This window comes from Diadema antillarum, unplaced genomic scaffold (genome assembly GCF_040938485.1).
Source record: "Diadema antillarum isolate AM-2024a unplaced genomic scaffold, OU_Dant_1.0 seq00001873_RagTag, whole genome shotgun sequence".
Classification (NCBI taxonomy): Eukaryota; Metazoa; Echinodermata; class Echinoidea; order Diadematoida; family Diadematidae; genus Diadema; species Diadema antillarum.
The window spans coordinates 55,203-75,496 of record NW_027272542.1 but is presented as its reverse complement, the minus strand read 5'-3'; the positions used below and the strand labels follow the sequence as shown (position 1 = coordinate 75,496).

Sequence of the window (20,294 nt, the reverse complement as noted above, 5' to 3'; positions counted from 1 at the left end):
TACACTATTATGACCATAATACAGCTTGTGTAATTCTCAGATGGCTTATTTTCTGAATGTTCTTTGGTCATAGATTGGTTTTATGATGTTCTAGAACGTGTTCCGGCATCAGTAAATATTATTCTCTCAATCTCAAAATGTGGTAGTTGATAGCGTCCCATAAGTCACGTTTTTGTGTCCCGTCAGTCACACTGGTTTTCCCTATCCTGCTACTGTACCAATGAGTAGATATTCATACCACTTGGCTCAGGGAAAGCACCAACCCTTTGCTACATTCAGGAAAGAAACTATCTTTCCAGAGACTCTGTGTGTAAGAATATTTCAGAACTTACTTTCCCATGTGAAAAACGGTGGTCCTCAAGTGTCCCATAAGTCACGACAGCAATTTTTTGTTGCTGTACGTAATGCAATGATACTTTTCAAACTAAGTACGGTGTTTTCATAAACTGTGATATCATGGATCTAACCATGAACTGAGAAAAATGCATTTGATACAACTATTTTCTCAAAATACTAGTTTGAAATTGCCGAAAATTGTCACTTTGTCCCATAAGTCACAATGGAATTGACCTGTTACCATTGAAACGCATCGTTCAGCATTCCTGAAAGTTGTGTCTTGCATATCTGAATTTTGCATTGGCCAAATGTGCAAAACCTCAAGTCAAATGCTCAAAAACTGAGGGACTTAGCTAAATCCCCTGGTAAGTTGCATGATTTTTCATCAAAAAATGCTGATTACCACGACAACACATTGTCCAACAATTATAAACAACAAAGTCTGCACATCTACATGCTGCAGCAATCACATGTGCAAAATTTCAAGTCAAATGCTAAAAAATGAGGGAATTAGCAAAATCTGTTGTATATTTTTGTATGATTTCCATTCAAAAATGCTGCTACCATAGCAAGAAATTGTACAACAATAAAAAGAGATGAAGTTTGCACATTAATATACAATAGCCAACACATGTGCCAATTTCAAGTCAAATGTTCAAAGAATTAGGGAATGACTCTGATATTCAACATTTTTGGATGATTTTTCATTGGACTATACATTTTATTTTGGTGATTGGTAAGCCTCCAACATGCCGCATAATGTATGGTTCTTCCAATAGGTCTGCAGCATATATCGTGACAATGTGTGATGACAGTTTCACATAATTGGCAAAATACTATAAACAAGGCAAGTCCGTAATGTGTCTCGCCCACAAACGTACAACACCTTTTTTTTTTTTTATTTTGTTCACAAATGGACCTATGGATCAGAAGTTAGGAGTCATAATCAAATGCACAGTACATTGGGCCCTTAAAGTTCATTGACCCCTGCCTGTGACCTTTGACCTTGTGGTGACCATCAACTCTCCGAGGGACATCTACCACCCAAATTTAGTCACAAACGGACTTATGGATCAAAAGTTATGACCCATAATCAAAATGTGCCCTAAAAACTTAACATTGGGCCCTAAAGGTTCATTGACCCAGGTCTGTGACCTTTGACCTTGTGGTGACCATTAACTCCCCAAGGTACATCCACCATCCAAGTTTGGTCACAAGTAGACTTACGGATCAAAAGTTATGGTCCATAATTGAAACGCGCCCTAAAAACTTAACATTGAGCCCTAAAAGTTCATTGAACCCTGCCTGTGACCTTTGACCTTGTGGTGACCATCAACTCCCTAAGGGACATTTACCACCCAAGTTTAGTCACAAACGGACTTATGTATCAAAAGTTATGACCCATAATCAAAATGCGCCTTAAAAACTTAACACTGGGCCCTAAAAGTTCATTGACCTCTGCCTGTGACCATTGACCTTATAGTGACCATCAACTCCTCAAGGTACATCTACCAGCCAAGTTTGGTCACAAATACACTTACGGATCAAAAGTTATGGCCCATAATCGAAACACACCCTAAAAACTTAACATTGGGCCCAAAAAGTTCATTGACCCCTGCCTGTGACCTTTAACCTTAAGGTGACCTTCATACTTGGCGAAAGGTAAAACTTTGTATGACCACTCTTCCCTCCCAGTTTGATTCAAATTGAAGCCCAGAGTACAAAGTTATTCAAGTTTTTATAGCGTTACGGACAGACAACGGACGGACGGATGCCGCAGGCGATCCCTTAGTCTCCCCTCACCTCCGGTGGGCTCGACAAAAATGACATGGTTGTTACAAATGTGTCAATTATTCACTTTCCTTGAACCAGGCTTATAGGATGAATGGTTATATTGTCTAGAGAGTAAGTATTTGGGGATTTGAAAATTTGACTTATGACCCTTTTTAATATGACTGTGAATGTTCTCAGTCATCCAGGTAAAGTATCACATGAACTACATCTGTAAATCTAGTCAACTGTGATACTAAACACCAGCGACTACAAAGGGAAAATGACGGACCTCCTCTCCACAGATTCTTACCGGGAGATCAAGAGGGACCCCACCGACTCCCTCTCCCGTAAACTTGCAGCCACATTGATGGGGCTACGTAAGAAAGGGAGCCTAGACGACAACACCTATCACAGGTTGCGTCCCAAACGCAAACAACCACCAAGAATCTACGGCCTCCCCAAGATCCACAAGCAGTCTGTCCCACTGCGCCCTATTGTGTCGTGCATAGGATCGTTTGCTTATGATCTGTCGAAGTTTCTAGCTCAAATTCTTTCCCCGATCATGGGACGAACTTGCCACTCCGTTCGCAATTCCACCGACTTCGCCGAATTCGTCAGCACTCAGACTATAAGCTCCAATGAGTTGATGCTTTCCTTTGACGTGACGTCACTGTTCACAAACGTCCCGATTGATGGTGCCTGCAGTGTTGCACACTCACGGCTCTTGGCGGACAAAGATTTGTCAACCAGAACCACCCTCAGTACGGATGAGGTCACGGACCTCCTCAGCTTTGTTCTGAGATCCACCTACTTTCTCTACAACGACACATACTACGAACAGTTAGAGGGCGCCGCCATGGGCAGCCCTGTGTCTGCTGTAGTTGCCAACATGTATATGGAGGCTTTCGAAGAACAAGCCTTGGAAGAGTGTCCCCCCGGAACCGCACCCAGGATTTGGAAGCGGTACGTCGATGATACCTTCATCGTTGCCGACAGGAGGCACGCTGACAAACTACTCGAATTCATGAATACGAGAGAACCCACTATCAAGTTCACCTCAGAGCAAGAAACACAAGGAAGCATCGCCTTCCTGGACACCCTAGTCCACAGGGACACAGGGGGGAAACTGAGCACAACCATATACAGAAAGCCCACACACACAGACCAATATCTGGCCTTCAACTCACACCACCCTCCCTCCGCCAAACGAGGAGTGATCAGATGCCTCTATGATCGAGCAAACAAGATCATAACCAAGCCCTCTGGCACAGCAACAGAGAAACGTCATTTGCGATCAGCATTGTCGGCCAACGGCTATCCCAGGTGTTTCATCAACAAGGCACAAACAGCAAGAGTTCAACCTGAACAGGACAAGGAGGAATACAAGTCCACGGTTGTCCTCCCCTATGTGGAGTCAATTGCTCCCGTTCTGAGACGCCGGCTGGCGAAACACAATATCCGAGTCGTCTACAAAGCCGACGCCACTATCAGAAATCACCTGGTTCGAGCCAAAGACCCGGTACCTCCCCTCAGGAAAGACGGAGTGATCTACCGTATACCCTGCAGAGACTGTGGGATGAGCTACATCGGAGAAACCGGCAGACCGGTAGGGGAAAGGTTATCCGAACACCGCCGAGACGTCACTAACTGCAAAACAGAGGCATCTGCAGTAGCAGAGCATGCATGGAATGCCCAACACCAACCAGACTGGAAAGGCGTGAAGTGCATGGACACAGCACGACACTGGTACACTCGTAGAGTGAAGGAAGCCATCCACATACGACTCAGTAAGGACAACCTAAACAGGGACGTCGGCATAGAGTTACCAGAGTCATGGATGCGTTGCATTCGCATGCACCACCACACTATGCACAAACCAAAGCCACCGAATCGTGACGGCAGTCAACGGATGCAGGATGACTCACTACCCGGCCCGCCCCGGGGGACGACGTGCTGCCAACTAGGTCCGCATAGACGCTGTAAACAGCGGCCACAGGATGGCGCACTGCCCGCCCCGCTGGGGGAGGCAACGTGCTGCCAACTAGGTCCGCATGAACGCAGCATGCAGCAGACACAGTGTGGTGCACTGCCCGACCCGGCTCCGGCGGCCGCGGGCCCACTACCACGTCCGCATACACGCTATAACTTGCATGCACGCACCAACGTGTCTTATTGTACCTGACGAAGCTCAGCAGTAGCGAGCGAAATGTCGTACACCTTTCTACGATCTTCTTCGCGAGACAAATGAATAATTGTTTCCCTATCGTCATAGTATTCACCGCGATGGTCAACATCTTCACAAGAATTATTGAATATCTTCAAACAAGCATAGAAGTCAGATCGTCCATCCCATTTTGTCCATGATGGCTTCAAACGTGGTTGCTGTGGTTGCTGGGAACATGGTGTACATGCAGCATTATATCAAAAAGGGTCACATGAACTATATCGGTAAATCTAGTGAACTGGACTTACTTGTAATTTGGAGTAGCGACGTTTCACGTCCGCTCCGGGACGCTTCATCAGGCCGACTAATCTTTTACGGCAATTGGTTGTTGACTCGTAACAGGGTCAGGGAATTTCGTAAGTCCAGTTGACTAGATTTACACGCGCCTCACAAGGGATTCTACTGAGAAAGAGGTAAGTATCACCGCTTCCCATATACACGTCTTGCTTTCCGCCGCCGACAGCAATGAGATACTACGACTGCATGATGCCATATTCCGCGACGTGTTTCAGAAGTCAAAGGAAAGGCAGCAGGCCAAGTTTCTCGACCTATTGGTCCCTAGCACTCAAACTAGACATGAACGGGCAGTTGATACTGAGAAATGGGTGGTCAACTTATCTTCTCGTACTCTGTCACCGACTGAGAATTCTCTTCTCAAGAAAGGCATGAGCTTTGCGATTGCCCCCAAGCGGATACCCGCAGTGGAAATTGTTTCCAGAGTGGAATCCACCATTCGGACCTTGGATGCAGAATCCAAAGAGTCTATCTGAAAGGACATCAGCACCGTCCTACAACAAGCCAAACCTCCAAAACCCAACATCACCGGGGAGATGCACAGAGCCCTGGAAACACTCAAGAAAGACTGGGATATCATAGTGCTGCCTGCGGACAAAGGCCGAGCCGCTGTGATACTAAACACCAGCAACTACAAAGGGAAAATGACGGACCTCCTCTCCACGGATTCTTACCGGGAGATCAAGAGGGACCCCACCGACTCCCTCTCCCGTAAACTTGCAGCCACATTGATGGGGCTACGTAAGAAAGGGAGCCTAGACGACAACACCTATCACAGGTTGCGTCCCAAACGCAAACAACCACCAAGAATCTACGGCCTCCCCAAGATCCACAAGCAGTCTGTCCCACTGCGCCCTATTGTGTCGTGCATAGGATCGTTTGCTTATGATCTGTCGAAGTTTCTAGCTCAAATTCTTTCCCCGATCATGGGACGAACTTGCCACTCCGTTCGCAATTCCACCGACTTCGCCGAATTCGTCAGCACTCAGACTATAAGCTCCAATGAGTTGATGCTTTCCTTTGACGTGACGTCACTGTTCACAAACGTCCCGATTGATGGTGCCTGCAGTGTTGCACACTCACGGCTCTTGGCGGACAAAGATTTGTCAACCAGAACCACCCTCAGTACGGATGAGGTCACGGACCTCCTCAGCTTTGTTCTGAGATCCACCTACTTTCTCTACAACGACACATACTACGAACAGTTAGAGGGCGCCGCCATGGGCAGCCCTGTGTCTGCTGTAGTTGCCAACATGTATATGGAGGCTTTCGAAGAACAAGCCTTGGAAGAGTGTCCCCCCGGAACCGCACCCAGGATTTGGAAGCGGTACGTCGATGATACCTTCATCGTTGCCGACAGGAGGCACGCTGACAAACTACTCGAATTCATGAATACGAGAGAACCCACTATCAAGTTCACCTCAGAGCAAGAAACACAAGGAAGCATCGCCTTCCTGGACACCCTAGTCCACAGGGACACAGGGGGGAAACTGAGCACAACCATATACAGAAAGCCCACACACACAGACCAATATCTGGCCTTCAACTCACACCACCCTCCCTCCGCCAAACGAGGAGTGATCAGATGCCTCTATGATCGAGCAAACAAGATCATAACCAAGCCCTCTGGCACAGCAACAGAGAAACGTCATTTGCGATCAGCATTGTCGGCCAACGGCTATCCCAGGTGTTTCATCAACAAGGCACAAACAGCAAGAGTTCAACCTGAACAGGACAAGGAGGAATACAAGTCCACGGTTGTCCTCCCCTATGTGGAGTCAATTGCTCCCGTTCTGAGACGCCGGCTGGCGAAACACAATATCCGAGTCGTCTACAAAGCCGACGCCACTATCAGAAATCACCTGGTTCGAGCCAAAGACCCGGTACCTCCCCTCAGGAAAGACGGAGTGATCTACCGTATACCCTGCAGAGACTGTGGGATGAGCTACATCGGAGAAACCGGCAGACCGGTAGGGGAAAGGTTATCCGAACACCGCCGAGACGTCACTAACTGCAAAACAGAGGCATCTGCAGTAGCAGAGCATGCATGGAATGCCCAACACCAACCAGACTGGAAAGGCGTGAAGTGCATGGACACAGCACGACACTGGTACACTCGTAGAGTGAAGGAAGCCATCCACATACGACTCAGTAAGGACAACCTAAACAGGGACGTCGGCATAGAGTTACCAGAGTCATGGATGCGTTGCATTCGCATGCACCACCACACTATGCACAAACCAAAGCCACCGAATCGTGACGGCAGTCAACGGACGCAGGATGACTCACTACCCGGCCCGCCCCGGGGGACGACGTGCTGCCAACTAGGTCCGCATAGACGCTGTAAACAGCGGCCACAGGATGGCGCACTGCCCGCCCCGCTGGGGGAGGCAACGTGCTGCCAACTAGGTCCGCATGAACGCAGCATGCAGCAGACACAGTGTGGTGCACTGCCCGACCCGGCTCCGGCGGCCGCGGGCCCACTACCACGTCCGCATACACGCTATAACTTGCGTGCACGCACCAACGTGTCTTATTGTACCTGATGAAGCTCAGCAGTAGCGAGCGAAATGTCGTACACCTTTCTACGATCTTCTTCGCGAGACAAATGAATAATTGTTTCCCTATCGTCATGATATTCAATAAATTTATGACTAAATGAACTTCAATCCAACACCACATTTATCAAGAGAACTCAATGTCTCTTTCTGGCTACAAAATTATTCACTTTCATTCTGTAATGACCATGAAAAATTAAGTCAGACTTTTAACAGCGTTTATCTCAGAATCAACATTTGACGGTCAGATGCCACGTCATGAAATGACCAATGATGTATATCCCCATACACACCATGTTTGGGTGGGTTATGACAAATCCCAGATCAGGGAGATTCTTTTGTAAACCCTAGTACCTAGCGACATGAGGAGATACTGATGTTATCAGGAAAGGCACATGCAGACTCAGAGAGACTTGGCAGTGCTACAATCAGCTAGTTCCTGTTGATTTTTGTAATCAGTACAGCTCAAAGCTCACATGTAAAACCACTTATTTGATTGTACATCTCCTGTCTGCAACTTCCTGTGGGTTTTAGACATTGCACATCAAGCTGTGAATGGACACAATACATCATTAGTACAAGTCTTGTGTATACTGTTAGCTTTTATTTTAGCGAGGGTTTAAATTTCGCAAATTTTGCGAATCACAGTTGGACCGTGAATTTAACAACACACGAAAATGTCACCATGCATTTAGGTGATAGTACACTAATGAAGGCATCTGTGTCAAATATTCATGAAAAACAGCATCTCACGAAAATGTCTGTTACCTTCTCATTCATGAAAATATCTGGAGTGTAAAAATATCTGTAGCACAAAAATAACAGCATATACAGTATCTATAAACAATTTCAAGGCAGAGTTTAATATATAGTTATCATTACATTTCACTAGAAAAATTTGCAGAGAAGTAAAATATGATGAGTTTTGTTCTTGAATGTACAAGTAACAGCTGCCTGTATGGCCCTATCCATCATGGAATAACTACATTCAACAGACATCTAAAACTACATATATTGTCTAATAATGTGTACATTTGCACATACATCAACCTCTTCACTTTATGGAAGTACAGTTATCATAATACTTACAGTTGAGAGTTAGTTGTTTCATCACTGTTCTCGCAGCTTACATCATTTCTGTATGTTCCTGGAACACATATCAACAGATACTCTGTTCCATCTTCACAGATTACTGTCATATGAGAATCATTGCTACAAGTTGAATGCCGCTCCTGTTAAAACAAAAACAAAACGAAACAATATGCACACAAAATTGGTAACGAGAAACACGAAAAGAGGATTTTGGTCTCCCTATAATAGAAAGCACACTGAACAGAATACTAAATTGCGGATTTCTGCTCATTTTCATGCTTTGTCTGTTTTGTGCACATAAGAGTGTAAAAGGAATGATACATTGTACCAAACTATAGGCATGCAATAAGGCAATGATCGACATTCTTTGACTTGTTGGTGACTATTAGAAAATTCACTATCTACAAATTTTAGGCAAATACTTAAAAAAATCACTGACAAAAGGCAAATGGCTCGTGTATGACATACAAGAGAGTAGTTGAGTTTGCCTACACAACCTCAGAAGAGTTTCTGAATCATTTCATTGATTACTTTGGTACCAATATATTGGCTTCATGGCAATCTAAACAAGAGATCTGGGGCTCTTGCGGTCACCCAAGTATCGCATGCTTCACCTTCCATGCATTCTTGCAGACTCTTACCTGAGAACATTGGAAACTTGTGGTGGGGGTAGCTGTGAGAGCTGGGGGCATGGTGCCCATTTGCATATTCCATCACACCGGTAAAAATACCTGCAAAGTACACTGTACTTTATAGAATGTTGGACTATGCAGTTTGGAAAATAAAAGACTTAAAGCCCTATCACTTCTGATTCTAGAGAAGAATATCATTGAATATTCATTAATTTAAGAGGTTTGCACCCCTGATCCCGTCATGAACAAACTTGAAACAACAGTCATCAATGTACAATCTCATAGTATTAACTTAGCATTATCACTTAAGGTTCTAGAGAAGAACATTTTTTAAGATTCCTTTTTTTTTTTTGGGGGGGGGGGGGGGGGGGGGGTTGGGCCCCTCTGGGGGGCCCCCAAGCCATTCCAGCACTGGACCATGCACAACAAGCATTCAGACAAGTACCAATTTGCAAACTGTTTGCACATTATCAGCTCTTAATGCACAGTAAATCAGGATTATGTGGAGAATTGACAATGTTAAATTTTTACTGCATGTATTTGGCAAATATTAGGTAGATTTGGTTAAGCGCAATCAATATAAAAAAAAAAAATCAGAGAGCAATGTACCAAAACTTACTACTTTGAGTAAGAAACTGAAAAGTTAATATTTCAAAATGAAAAGTTAATATTTCAAAATGAAAAGTTAATATTTCAAAATATATAAAGGATTAGTCACATATATTTCCAGACTGTGGTCTTTTGAATATTCTGTGGTGAATAAGAAAATCATAACACAAGACAATTTTGCTGAACGCAGGACAGTTGCTTCTAGGACTAGACTGGCTAGACATCAATACAGGAAGAAGAGGGCATCAAACTTTCCTTGCATGTGTCAACTTACTTTAATTTATTGCCAATTTGCAAAGTGCGACTTCTGATGTTTCATCGACAAAAATAAAAAACGCTATGTCATCGCACTTGTCTATAAATCTCACCTGAATAGACTTTGGCACCCGTTGAACCACATCTTTTCCTGTATAGTTACTGATGGGATTACTGTAAGACAGGTGCTGGAGACAAAATAAACATGAAAGTCAAATATGTGGACGCTTTCTGTTCTTTATTTTCATGCTGAAGAATCATTGACTTCAGAGAGATGATGATATTGTTGGGCAAAGACTAAGCCTCCGTCAAATCAGATAATTCTTTTGAGCATCATAATTTAACATTAAACCACATCCTCCACGGCCACAAGGGCAACCGTGCAGCGGGTGCATGCAATTATTTCTCACTGTGGTAAAATTGCCAATGACAAGAAGCAGTGGGAAAGACCAATGATTGCACAACTCCTGGCCCGCACGAATATCATAGAAAAATAATGCAGTGCTCAAACTCGTGAAATTGCAGGACATCTTTGTGACTCATGCAGGCTGTAAACATAACATCAAAGGGAAACTACTGCTAATGCTTTGGACCTATACTATCCTACCACCAAAACAAACAAAAAAACAACAACAAACAACAAACAAAAACAAAAACAAACAAACAAACCTCTCACGACAAGGGTCATATTTTTTCTATCACAATAGGCACATGGAAAATTAGATGATGTTGGGTGCAGCAGTGCATTGTAATTCCTAAAAAGGACATACTTCTCCATACCATTGGGAGCGTGATGTCAGCAGTTGTTTGGTAGTTATGAAAGCCAAAAAGTAATTAATCATTTGGGGAGCATACAAGACACAGTTCTCCAGTTGATATTAGGCCCAGCACAGTTTTAGCCATTAAAAGTTTACTTGTAAAAAACCTGGTAATATCAACTATACAATCGTCAAATACAGTGCACATTAAAAAGACTAGCTGTACAGTACTTGTTGAGGTGGGGATTCATGTTTTGAACATTCGTAAGTGAAATAATGAGAAACCTCTTATGAAATATGAAAGAGCATGTAGTTTTAAGAAGGATTCAATGTTTATTTGATGAAAGTTGGTTTTCAAATTGCTGAGATATCCAAAAAAGTAATAATAAAAGGTGACAGGCCACATCTTTTATTAGGATCTCTTTGTTTCAACTTGTTTTTTGATATCTCAGCCATTTCAAAACCAATTTTCATCAAATAAACTTTTGATACCCCTTAGAATTGCATGCTCTTTGATATCTCATAGAGTGGTTTCTGAATATCTCGCATAACATTAAAAGCTTAATCCTTACCTCAACCAGAACTGTACGCACCCTTTAAGATACATTATTTCATATACATTGTGCTGATTTTTGAAGATTTAAAACAATAGAAAGTATGCCAAAGATAACTAAAGAATCAATTGTAAAGTGATGCATTTATCACATTTTTCTTCCGAGGGAAATTTTCTAATCTGAGTAAAGCAAACTTTTCTTGCCCAAATATCACATATGTGACCATTAGCATAAAACTGTGGTAACTTTACATATGAAGATTTACACAGTAAATAGTACATTTGCTGTACTATGATACAAAATTCTTTCATAACCAATCAAAGTCAAGGAATGACCTATGGTTATCACTGAATGCAGAATTGCCATCTATTGTACCATAGATACCATACCATACCATACCATATGCCATACCATAACATACCATACCATACCATACCATACCATACCATACCATACCATACCATACCATACCATACCATACCTGCACCTGAGAAGTGCTCAAATGCTCCTAAAGTGTACTGTAACAAATATGCTTACTATATCAAGCCAAATGTGGACCACTTCCCAATGTGCTCCAAAAGTGTACCATAACAGCACCACAAGTTGGAACAAGGAGAATGTCATAATGCAAAGAGTTCTTTCTTCTAGACCCCCATAAATGTAGCATATAAGTGCACCGCATGCATGACCCTTTTGCTACAAAATGAGTTATCCCTCTGACCCGCGTCCAAAAATAACTCATGAGATGTGCTTTTTCCACAGAGTGCTAAAACACTCCAAATCTGGCATGGATATTGTTTGCATTGGATTACAGTAGTTCACTTGGTTCACTTTTGAGTGCTCAAATGCAGCCAATAAAGTTACCATATAGTTCTATGCAACAGGGCCACTGTTTCCTCTCTGTCTAAATGGCTGTAACAACAAATGTTTGATTGGATTTACCTTTCAAGGAGATATGAGGAATGGACTTTCATGTGTGAGAGATATTTTAACAAATAAAAGTGATACAAAATTTATATACAAATTATGGTGTGCTCCCATATTATATTAATTGCCATTGAAATTCCTGACAAATTAATACTATGCAAAATGATCATTCTTTTTTATGTGTGTGTGTGTGTGGGGGGGGGGGGGTTGAGGGATCTTAGGATGCAGAAGTCACTGGGATGCACAAATACTAGCAGTACATGCAAATAATGTGAAAGTGCACTCAGTGAAATATAAATTTAAAAAAATGTGCGGGATGAGTTTCATGTGCACGTCTTTCTAAACCTACTTATCCAGGGTAGGTCAGATAAATCCTTTCATTGAGGGGGCGGTGATTCTGTTTGATGCATATCTCATCAACACCTGCCCATCAAGTATATTTTGAATCAGTCTTCAACAGGTAAAGGAGGCAAAATTCCTCCATTACATCAGCCTGTTTGGGCAAATACTGTAAAAGGGGAAATTTTTGCAGTGTTGAAATTTTCGCGCATTTCGCGCAACCCGAAACTAGCGCGAAAATAAAATCACGCGAATATTTTTGCTTGCCATATGTTCCAGTAGTTGATGTCTTGATTCCGCGGAATTAAAAACACGCGAAACTCTTCTTACCCCGCCGATCGCGAAAAATTAATCGCGCGAAAATATCAACTTTTACAGTATTGGTATCGAACATTTTACAACATGTTAGTGCTGCGTGCTTGCTCATTGGGCCAGTACATACATGTATGGCATCGTGCTGGGTCAGTAGCTTTCTAGCATTCATGATTCACTTTGGCTAGTGTAATTTATCTAAATTCACAGATTTGTAGAGCAACATGTTGTTTTACATTGTCACAACAATGCATCATTTTCCTGAGGTTCAGTACCTCATGTAAATGGTTCAGTGGAACTCTCGTCCAATTAATGCCAAAGCTACGGGGAAGATTATGAACACAAAGACCATGCAAACACTAAGTTAAACAATAGAGCAAATGAAATGGAAATAAATGAAATGACACACCCTTTTAACAAGGCTAAATTACAACATGCATTAAGCAAACTACTGAATCATCACATGAAAATGAAAACAAAAAACAAACATGTATATTTACTTCAGATTCTAAGCATGACAATCTTTATTCTATATTTACCAATTATAAGAGAGTCACATACATTGTATGACCAACTGTATAAAGAGAAGAGCAATATATGACTCATTAGCAATGATTTATTGAAGGAACTGTAAACTTGCTTGACAAGAGGTGTACTGAATGACTTGATCACAGTAATATTTGGAAGTCATGACGTTTTACGTCTTCCTTCAGGAAAAATTTGAACTCACTGACAGCAATTATGCACAGAATGTCTTCATGAAAAAGAACATGCAGCATGAAATTATGTTGGGGTTTTTTTTTTTTCTACAATAAGGTTTCCTGTACGTCTTTCCGATAAAATGTGGTTTGGTGGCTAACTGACTTGGCAGTCACCTCTTGCAACAACAGGGCATGTTATATGAGATGACATCGTACAGTATGATAACTGCTATTATGTGAAAGTATAAAGCAAAGTAAAAGGTAGTTCTTTGTTAATGCATGAAAGCAATAATAATGTTTGATTACATGAGGTGATTTCCATTACTGTATCTGTTGCGATCTTCAACTCATCTTCTCAGATTACGCAGGCAAAATGGTCAAAAAGAAAATGTCAGCCCTTCCACTTCCTTAAAAAATACAGCAACAGAGATTTCCTGTATGTCTTTCCGATAAAATGTGGTTTTCAAACCCTCACAATGAAACAGAATGATTTCTCTGTGTTTGGCTCATACTGCTTTCATGTTCTCTCAGAGAAATTATAACCGTGTTATGACAATAATACTTACTGACTCTACTTCTGCAGGCAAGGGAAATGGCGCACTTCGTGTATGGTGTGCACACAGGGCCAGGAGACCAAAAATCAAAGTATAAAGCAGTCTATCATAGCAGATGTACATTGTGTTGCTGAATGAAGACCTGGTCCCGCACACAGGCTGTATATGGGTAGAAGCAGGACTTGCATGTCATTTAATTTCATCATTGCCATAGCAACTGTTCTACATACCCATGGCAAGACATTAATCTTTAGTTGTGCTGCTGATCTATTGGCCAGCTGCATTATCCACACAACGATCAACTCTCAACAACATCACCTGGCCTGATGTACTCCTACATGGTATTTTATATTAGAATTCTGAGAATTACATCTGCCTCATAAACTTCGTGCTAGGAGGTAGAATGAATCCATTTGATTTCTCCCTCGTGTCAGAGTTATCATCACTTTTACGAGTGGTTAAATCCACCATCAAGAAGAACATAGATGGACTGAGAATACAGTGTTGTATAAGGGTTATTCCCTCTCTGTAGCAAACAGTCTGATTATCCATCTTGTATTAATCATATGGTATACAGCATGATGAGTGTACTTGCAACAAAACAAAAAAACAAAACAAAATCACGAACAACATGATTTTCATGTCATGAATGCCATGACCAACAGATGAGGTCAATTATCTTTCTCTGGATTCTTTGACAATGTCAGGTAAAATAATCAGAGGTAGAAATTTTAGAGATTGACAGTAATACGAATTTGAACTTACTGTACCGTTATCAATCAAAGTATTTTAGCTATATCCAAGGCATTTTTACCAATGATATATCCTCTAATAAATTTATCACTGACATTTTTACCAGTGACGTTCATACTACTTCTGTCTTCTCTTACAAATTTAGTTTGACCGCAGTTTATGGTGGGATCCTCTACTGCATATATCTAACATTAATTATATCAGCATGCTTGAGATGCAATCTCACAGAAATTGATGGTTATTATTGAAACGGCAGAATAACCCTATTTCACAAATTAAGATAATAATGTCAACTCTCCCATGTTGATAGAGATATTGACTAAAAAGTGAGGACACAAAAGTCGAGCTAAGAAAAGGTGCACTTACGGTATAGGTGTTTATAATCCACTCTGGTTTACATGAACTGAGTCATTACAGGCTGAAGCAGTAGTGTCTGTGGGCCTGGAGTGTGTGTGGTACGCAGATCACTTGACCAATCAAGGCTAAATCTATAGCACAAAAAGTGAGTACCAGGGTACAATTGATTGCAAATCTCTCCATGTATCAATTCTGATTGGTATGGTATCAAGACTAGTAGTATTACATTTCTTCCTGACTTGAGCTTTTATTACTATAGGCATGGCTGGACACTAACTTTTTTGTTTGGTGGCCCGATGGGCCACCAAAATCCTAAATTTCACATTTTTGGTGGCCCGAGAGAAAAATTTGGTGTCCCGAAAAAAACAATAAAAAACATTAAAAGTCCTTTTTTTTTTTTAAATGAGTCAAATATTTAAGATTTATGATAGTAAGAATTAGAAGTTGGACATACCCGGTATCTACTCATAAATAAACTTCAATAAACTTGCAACACTCACTCTCAGCCACTCATTCAGTCCTTTTCATCCATCCTTTGAACAAATTTAACTGCTAATTTCCGGCGCAAAAAGTTACGAATTTATTGACATACTTTTCAAAAAATTTGGGTGGCCCGAAGCGGGCCACCAAATTCGCCCTTTTTTTAAATTTGGTGGCCCGACTTTCATTTTTGGTGGCCCCGGGCCACCGGGCCACCGTTAGTGTCGAGCCCTGCTATAGGGTTCAGAACAATCAATCAATTGGTCATTTGTCAAATCAGTCCATTTATCAACCACTGATAAAAAACTAGGTATCATATTTTGTGAATTATCTCATTGACAAAGACAGCATGCAATGTATGTGCACCTACATGTACATGAAATTCACTCTATGCAATTTCTCCTAGATCAGAGATCTCCCAAGAACATAATGTCCTTCAAATTCTGTTCATATTAACTCCTGTAAAACAAGAAATTTGTGCATGCATGAAACTTTTGAGAATTTTGTGAGGAGCAAAGATTCCCCAAAGGTTTTTGTTTTGTTTTGTTTTGTTTTGTTTTGTTTTTTCCACAATGCATTGAATGCTGGTAGCAATCCAGGAAAGTAAAATGTCAAGTGTTTCTGGTTTTACAGTAACTGTGTGTTTCAAGGGGAAGTGAATGCAGGATGCAACTGTTACGGATGTTCATTGTAAAGATACTCATGCCACCATTAATGGGATGAACATCTAACATGACCTCCTTTGTCTTCAGGTTTTACATATTAAAAAAATCACACCACTCATGAAATTTGTAAAAATGGTGAAATTCCACTTTTCCAGTGAAATCACAAAGTTTCATCAAGTTTATGAAGAATTGCCAAAATTAATGTCATTCTCAAGTAACACATTATTAACACATTTATTAACTTAATAATTCATAATTACATGCCATCTTTAAGCTGGTTTTATGTTAGAATGATTAGAAATTCCAACAAATAGACTGGCAGTATAAGGTACGATAATACGCCAGAGGCAGACTGTACCAGACTGGAAGAAGAAGAAGAAGTATGTTCTTTTCTTACACTTGGAACTTTTAGACTTTAGAAGATTATGGAATATCAAGTTTTATGTATTCATGATACAATTTAAGTAGCAACCTCATTAGTTGCCACTAGGTAACTTAAAGCCCTTCTCATGCTCAGCTGACGATATGCAAATCTAATGAGGTATTGATTTCATTGCCTCACAAGCCCAAGAACTAACCTATATGTACACACTAGAAAATAAAATGATTATCATCTAAACTATAAATGCCCTTCTTTGATATGAAAAATCTGAATACTTGTCATAAAAATTACAATTGTGGTACATACATCATACAATAACAATAACCTAGCAAATGTAAAATTTAGTGCTTTTTGGGTTAATAATGCAAGTTAGGTTTGGGTCTGTATCTGGTCATCAGGGATATGTTCCATGGAGACTGCATCTGGCTCCAATCATGGATCCCGTCCTATACGAAGAAGAGCGATAACATTAAAAAATATATATATAAAAAAAATCAATAAATAAAATAAGAGTAAGACTCCTCCACACAGACAGATCTTTGGCCATGGCAGTTTTGTGTGTTGTAACGTTCTTCACACTTATCTTCAGTGAATTAATTTGCTTCAATATGACAATGGACAATGTTGTCGTGAGCATAGACTGTTTGGCCTGAATTCACGAAGGTGGTACAAATGAAACCATGGAGTGCCAAGTGTTGTACAGAATATTTCATTACGAAATTGGTCATTTCGTCTACAAAATGACCATGTCGTTAACAAAATTATCATTTCGTGGACGAAATGTTCATTTAGTTACAAAATGTCATTTCGTTACAAAATAATCATTTCATCGACGAAATGATTGATTTCGTAACGAAATATTCCATGCGACACTTGGCGCTCCATGGTTTAAACCATGGTTTCATTTGTACCACCTTTGTGAATTCGGGCCATATTAGAGGCTACGCAACAATTTCAAACTCCATACCTTTGGCTATGTTTACGCCTAACCATGCCTGTTTCATGCCAGAACTGCTCCCATTGATTAATCATTAGACATTACCTTTGTCTGATTTTACCCTTTCAAGTTTCAAATATCGGTATGAAAGTGATATATGATTTGCTATGACGAAGTCCAAAGATTTGTCTAGATCGAATTTTCCTGATGCAGCACCGATAATGACTTGAACCTTGAAGGAGTAATCCCTGTTGCAGCTTTTCGTGGGAAGCTATACTGGGATGGTACAAGGTGACATCAACGGCCGACGGACAGAGTGTATTTACAGATGGCAATTATAATCAATTGTACAAAATAAAAATTTGCCATGTGCAAGTAAAAACCAAGCCGGTGAATTTATAGTATTCTGGATCCTACTGGGGGCTGCATGTTCCGAATAGATGGGAGGGCAGCCTCTTGGAAGGCAGTAGGTGTTCTTGAAGTAACTGTAGAGTATGGTAGGCGGTTCCACAGTTTTGTTGTTCTTGGGAAGAATGAATATTTGAATGGATCAATTGTGGCTTCCGGGACCGAGTATTTGAGGAGGTGGTCATTTCTGCCAATGTAAGTTGCTGGGATTATGATGGCTGGGACTACAATTGATGACGTTGCTTACCCTGCTGGCTAACCCTCCTTTCTCCTCTTGATAGATTAGAATAACTCTCTGAGATAGTGTAATTTACTTGATAGGCCTACATTTGTTGTCTCGGAAGCAATGATGGAAGGCAATGATCTTATTCTTAGCAGCACTTGATGCCAGGCAATATGGATGACAAGGCGGGCTCACCTCACGTATTTAAAGGAGTCCATCTTCACGAGTTTTTCTTGAACTTTTATTCCAGTTAGAATCTACAATCACATCTTCTTTTTAAGATTTTTAAACTTTGTAAGAGCAGGAGTTGAATGGCTGGGCACTTACCGAAGTAGAACTAAGTTTAAAGTGGGCGGTGGGTAGGTAGAAGGAAGGTTGTTTGTAAACTCGTAACTCGTTCGCACGGGAACTGAAGGACAGCGATACTGCATGCAGCCACCACAGCAGCGCGCAGCAGGTTACGACTCTCCGAGATATACTGTACTACCTACCTTGACCGAAAGATCGGTCTGTACCTGGTCGTCGTGTTCAGCGGAGACGCGTCTGGCTTCACGATATCCCCTCCTACACAGGAGAACGATACATGTAATCAAGTTGGAGTCTCCCATTTGCTAGGGGTTTCAGGCGGGAGAATCTCCAGATCTGAAGGTGCTTTGGGTTGGAGTCTCTGAATATGTGATAACAATAATTATATAATATTGACTGGCCCTGAGGGAGGTACTGTAGTACCAGAAAATATTGCCCAAACTAAAAGCATATTGCCCGAGTCGAAGACGAGGGCAATATGTTTTCAGTGCGGGCAATATTTATCTGGTACCTCCCGAAAGAAAGGCCAGTCAATATCATAATTATTACCTATATCCCCCTAGGTAAATTAAGAAAATATGTAAATACGGCTATACACTATATATGATACAGATCAAGCCACATTTGACTACCTGTAGACCATCAACATGTTGAATAATTGCAAAATTGTTCATCAATGTATATCATTCAACGCCAACTTCAAAGATACATGTATATAGTTGTAACAGGCAAACTTCATACTTCTGAACGTTCTTACACTTTATTTTTACCTCTCTCTCTAAAGTTTGAGAGTTGTAAAACTGATGGTCACTGTGCAATTACTGATCACAAATGGACTATCGTAGTCATTGCCTGGTGCTGCTGTAAGTGGTCGACCTTGTATGAGTTGATTTATCAGCGTTCTTCTGCGGTGAGTGTATAACTGGCACCCTGGACGTCCTGGAATGTTTTCTTTTCGTGGTCGATCGGAATGTTTACGTTTAAAGCAGGGAGGTGGGGAGAGAGATTCCACTCTTTCTCTTCTCACCTCCCCAAACCGGAAGATTGTTTGCTCATTTACGCAGCGACGTGGCGAAAAAGCATATTGACTGCTGACCTTTAACCCTGCAAAATAACAACTCCTGACCTTTAACCCTGCAAAATAACAACCGGAATTGCCTCGCAAAACTCCCTCGTATAGGTAATAATTATGTGTATTACTAATGAGGATTTTCTTTAATTCTTTTCCCTCCTGTTTCCTCAGGTTATGTACCTGTATCCTCCTAATTTTTCTTGATTTGTATTCATGTTCGACAACGTATTGCGCACCGTTCCACACGTATTTTTTTGTTTTATACGCGAGAAAGCCATTGCGCGAGGGCGGTCGATCTAAAAAAAAACTCAATAGGTGGTCGATGAGTACATAGTAGACTTACTATACTAGCAGTATACGTGTTAAGCTGAGTGATAGCCATGCAATCCCGAGAACTGCTCAGAGTGCTGTGGAACTGCTGCGCCGGAGACGCAGAGCACTGCATAGTCTGGTTTCCAGACCCTTTGCCAACTGGACTCCGACGTTGAGGGCGTTAATATCATGGATAGCGAAATAGTATGGGCAGAGGGTCTGGAAGCCAGACTAAGCACTGCAGTGCGTCGGTCCCGTGCAGTTCTCGGAATCGTGCGATCACTTGGTTTCGGAAAAAAAGGAATGAGGGCGTATGAAAGAGTGAGAAAAAAGAAAAAAGCCCCGCATCGGGACTACATCTCGACTGGAGTCGAACAGTCTATGTGGGGGATTCCCCCGTAGCCCAGTTGTACCTGGTACCACCAGCTAGAACGCATTAGTATACCTCACTCATACCACCGGGTTTTACCACAATCGCAAA

The 20,294-nt window shown here is 41.4% G+C and overlaps 2 protein-coding genes across 2 annotated transcripts; both read left to right on the top strand.

The window, feature by feature from the left end:
* Nucleotides 1–2,389: 2,389 nt before the first annotated feature.
* LOC139712905 (uncharacterized) lies at nt 2,390–5,103 on the top strand. The gene is made up of 2 exons (XM_071624683.1): nt 2,390–4,185; nt 4,797–5,103. The coding sequence occupies exons 1-2, from the start codon at nt 2,390–2,392 to the stop codon at nt 5,101–5,103; spliced, it is 2,103 nt and encodes a 700-aa protein (XP_071480784.1).
* Nucleotides 5,104–5,163: 60 nt separating this feature from the next.
* Nucleotides 5,164–7,173, top strand: LOC139712904 (uncharacterized). The gene has a single exon (XM_071624681.1). The coding sequence runs from the start codon at nt 5,164–5,166 to the stop codon at nt 7,171–7,173; it is 2,010 nt and encodes a 669-aa protein (XP_071480782.1).
* Nucleotides 7,174–20,294: the final 13,121 nt, after the last annotated feature.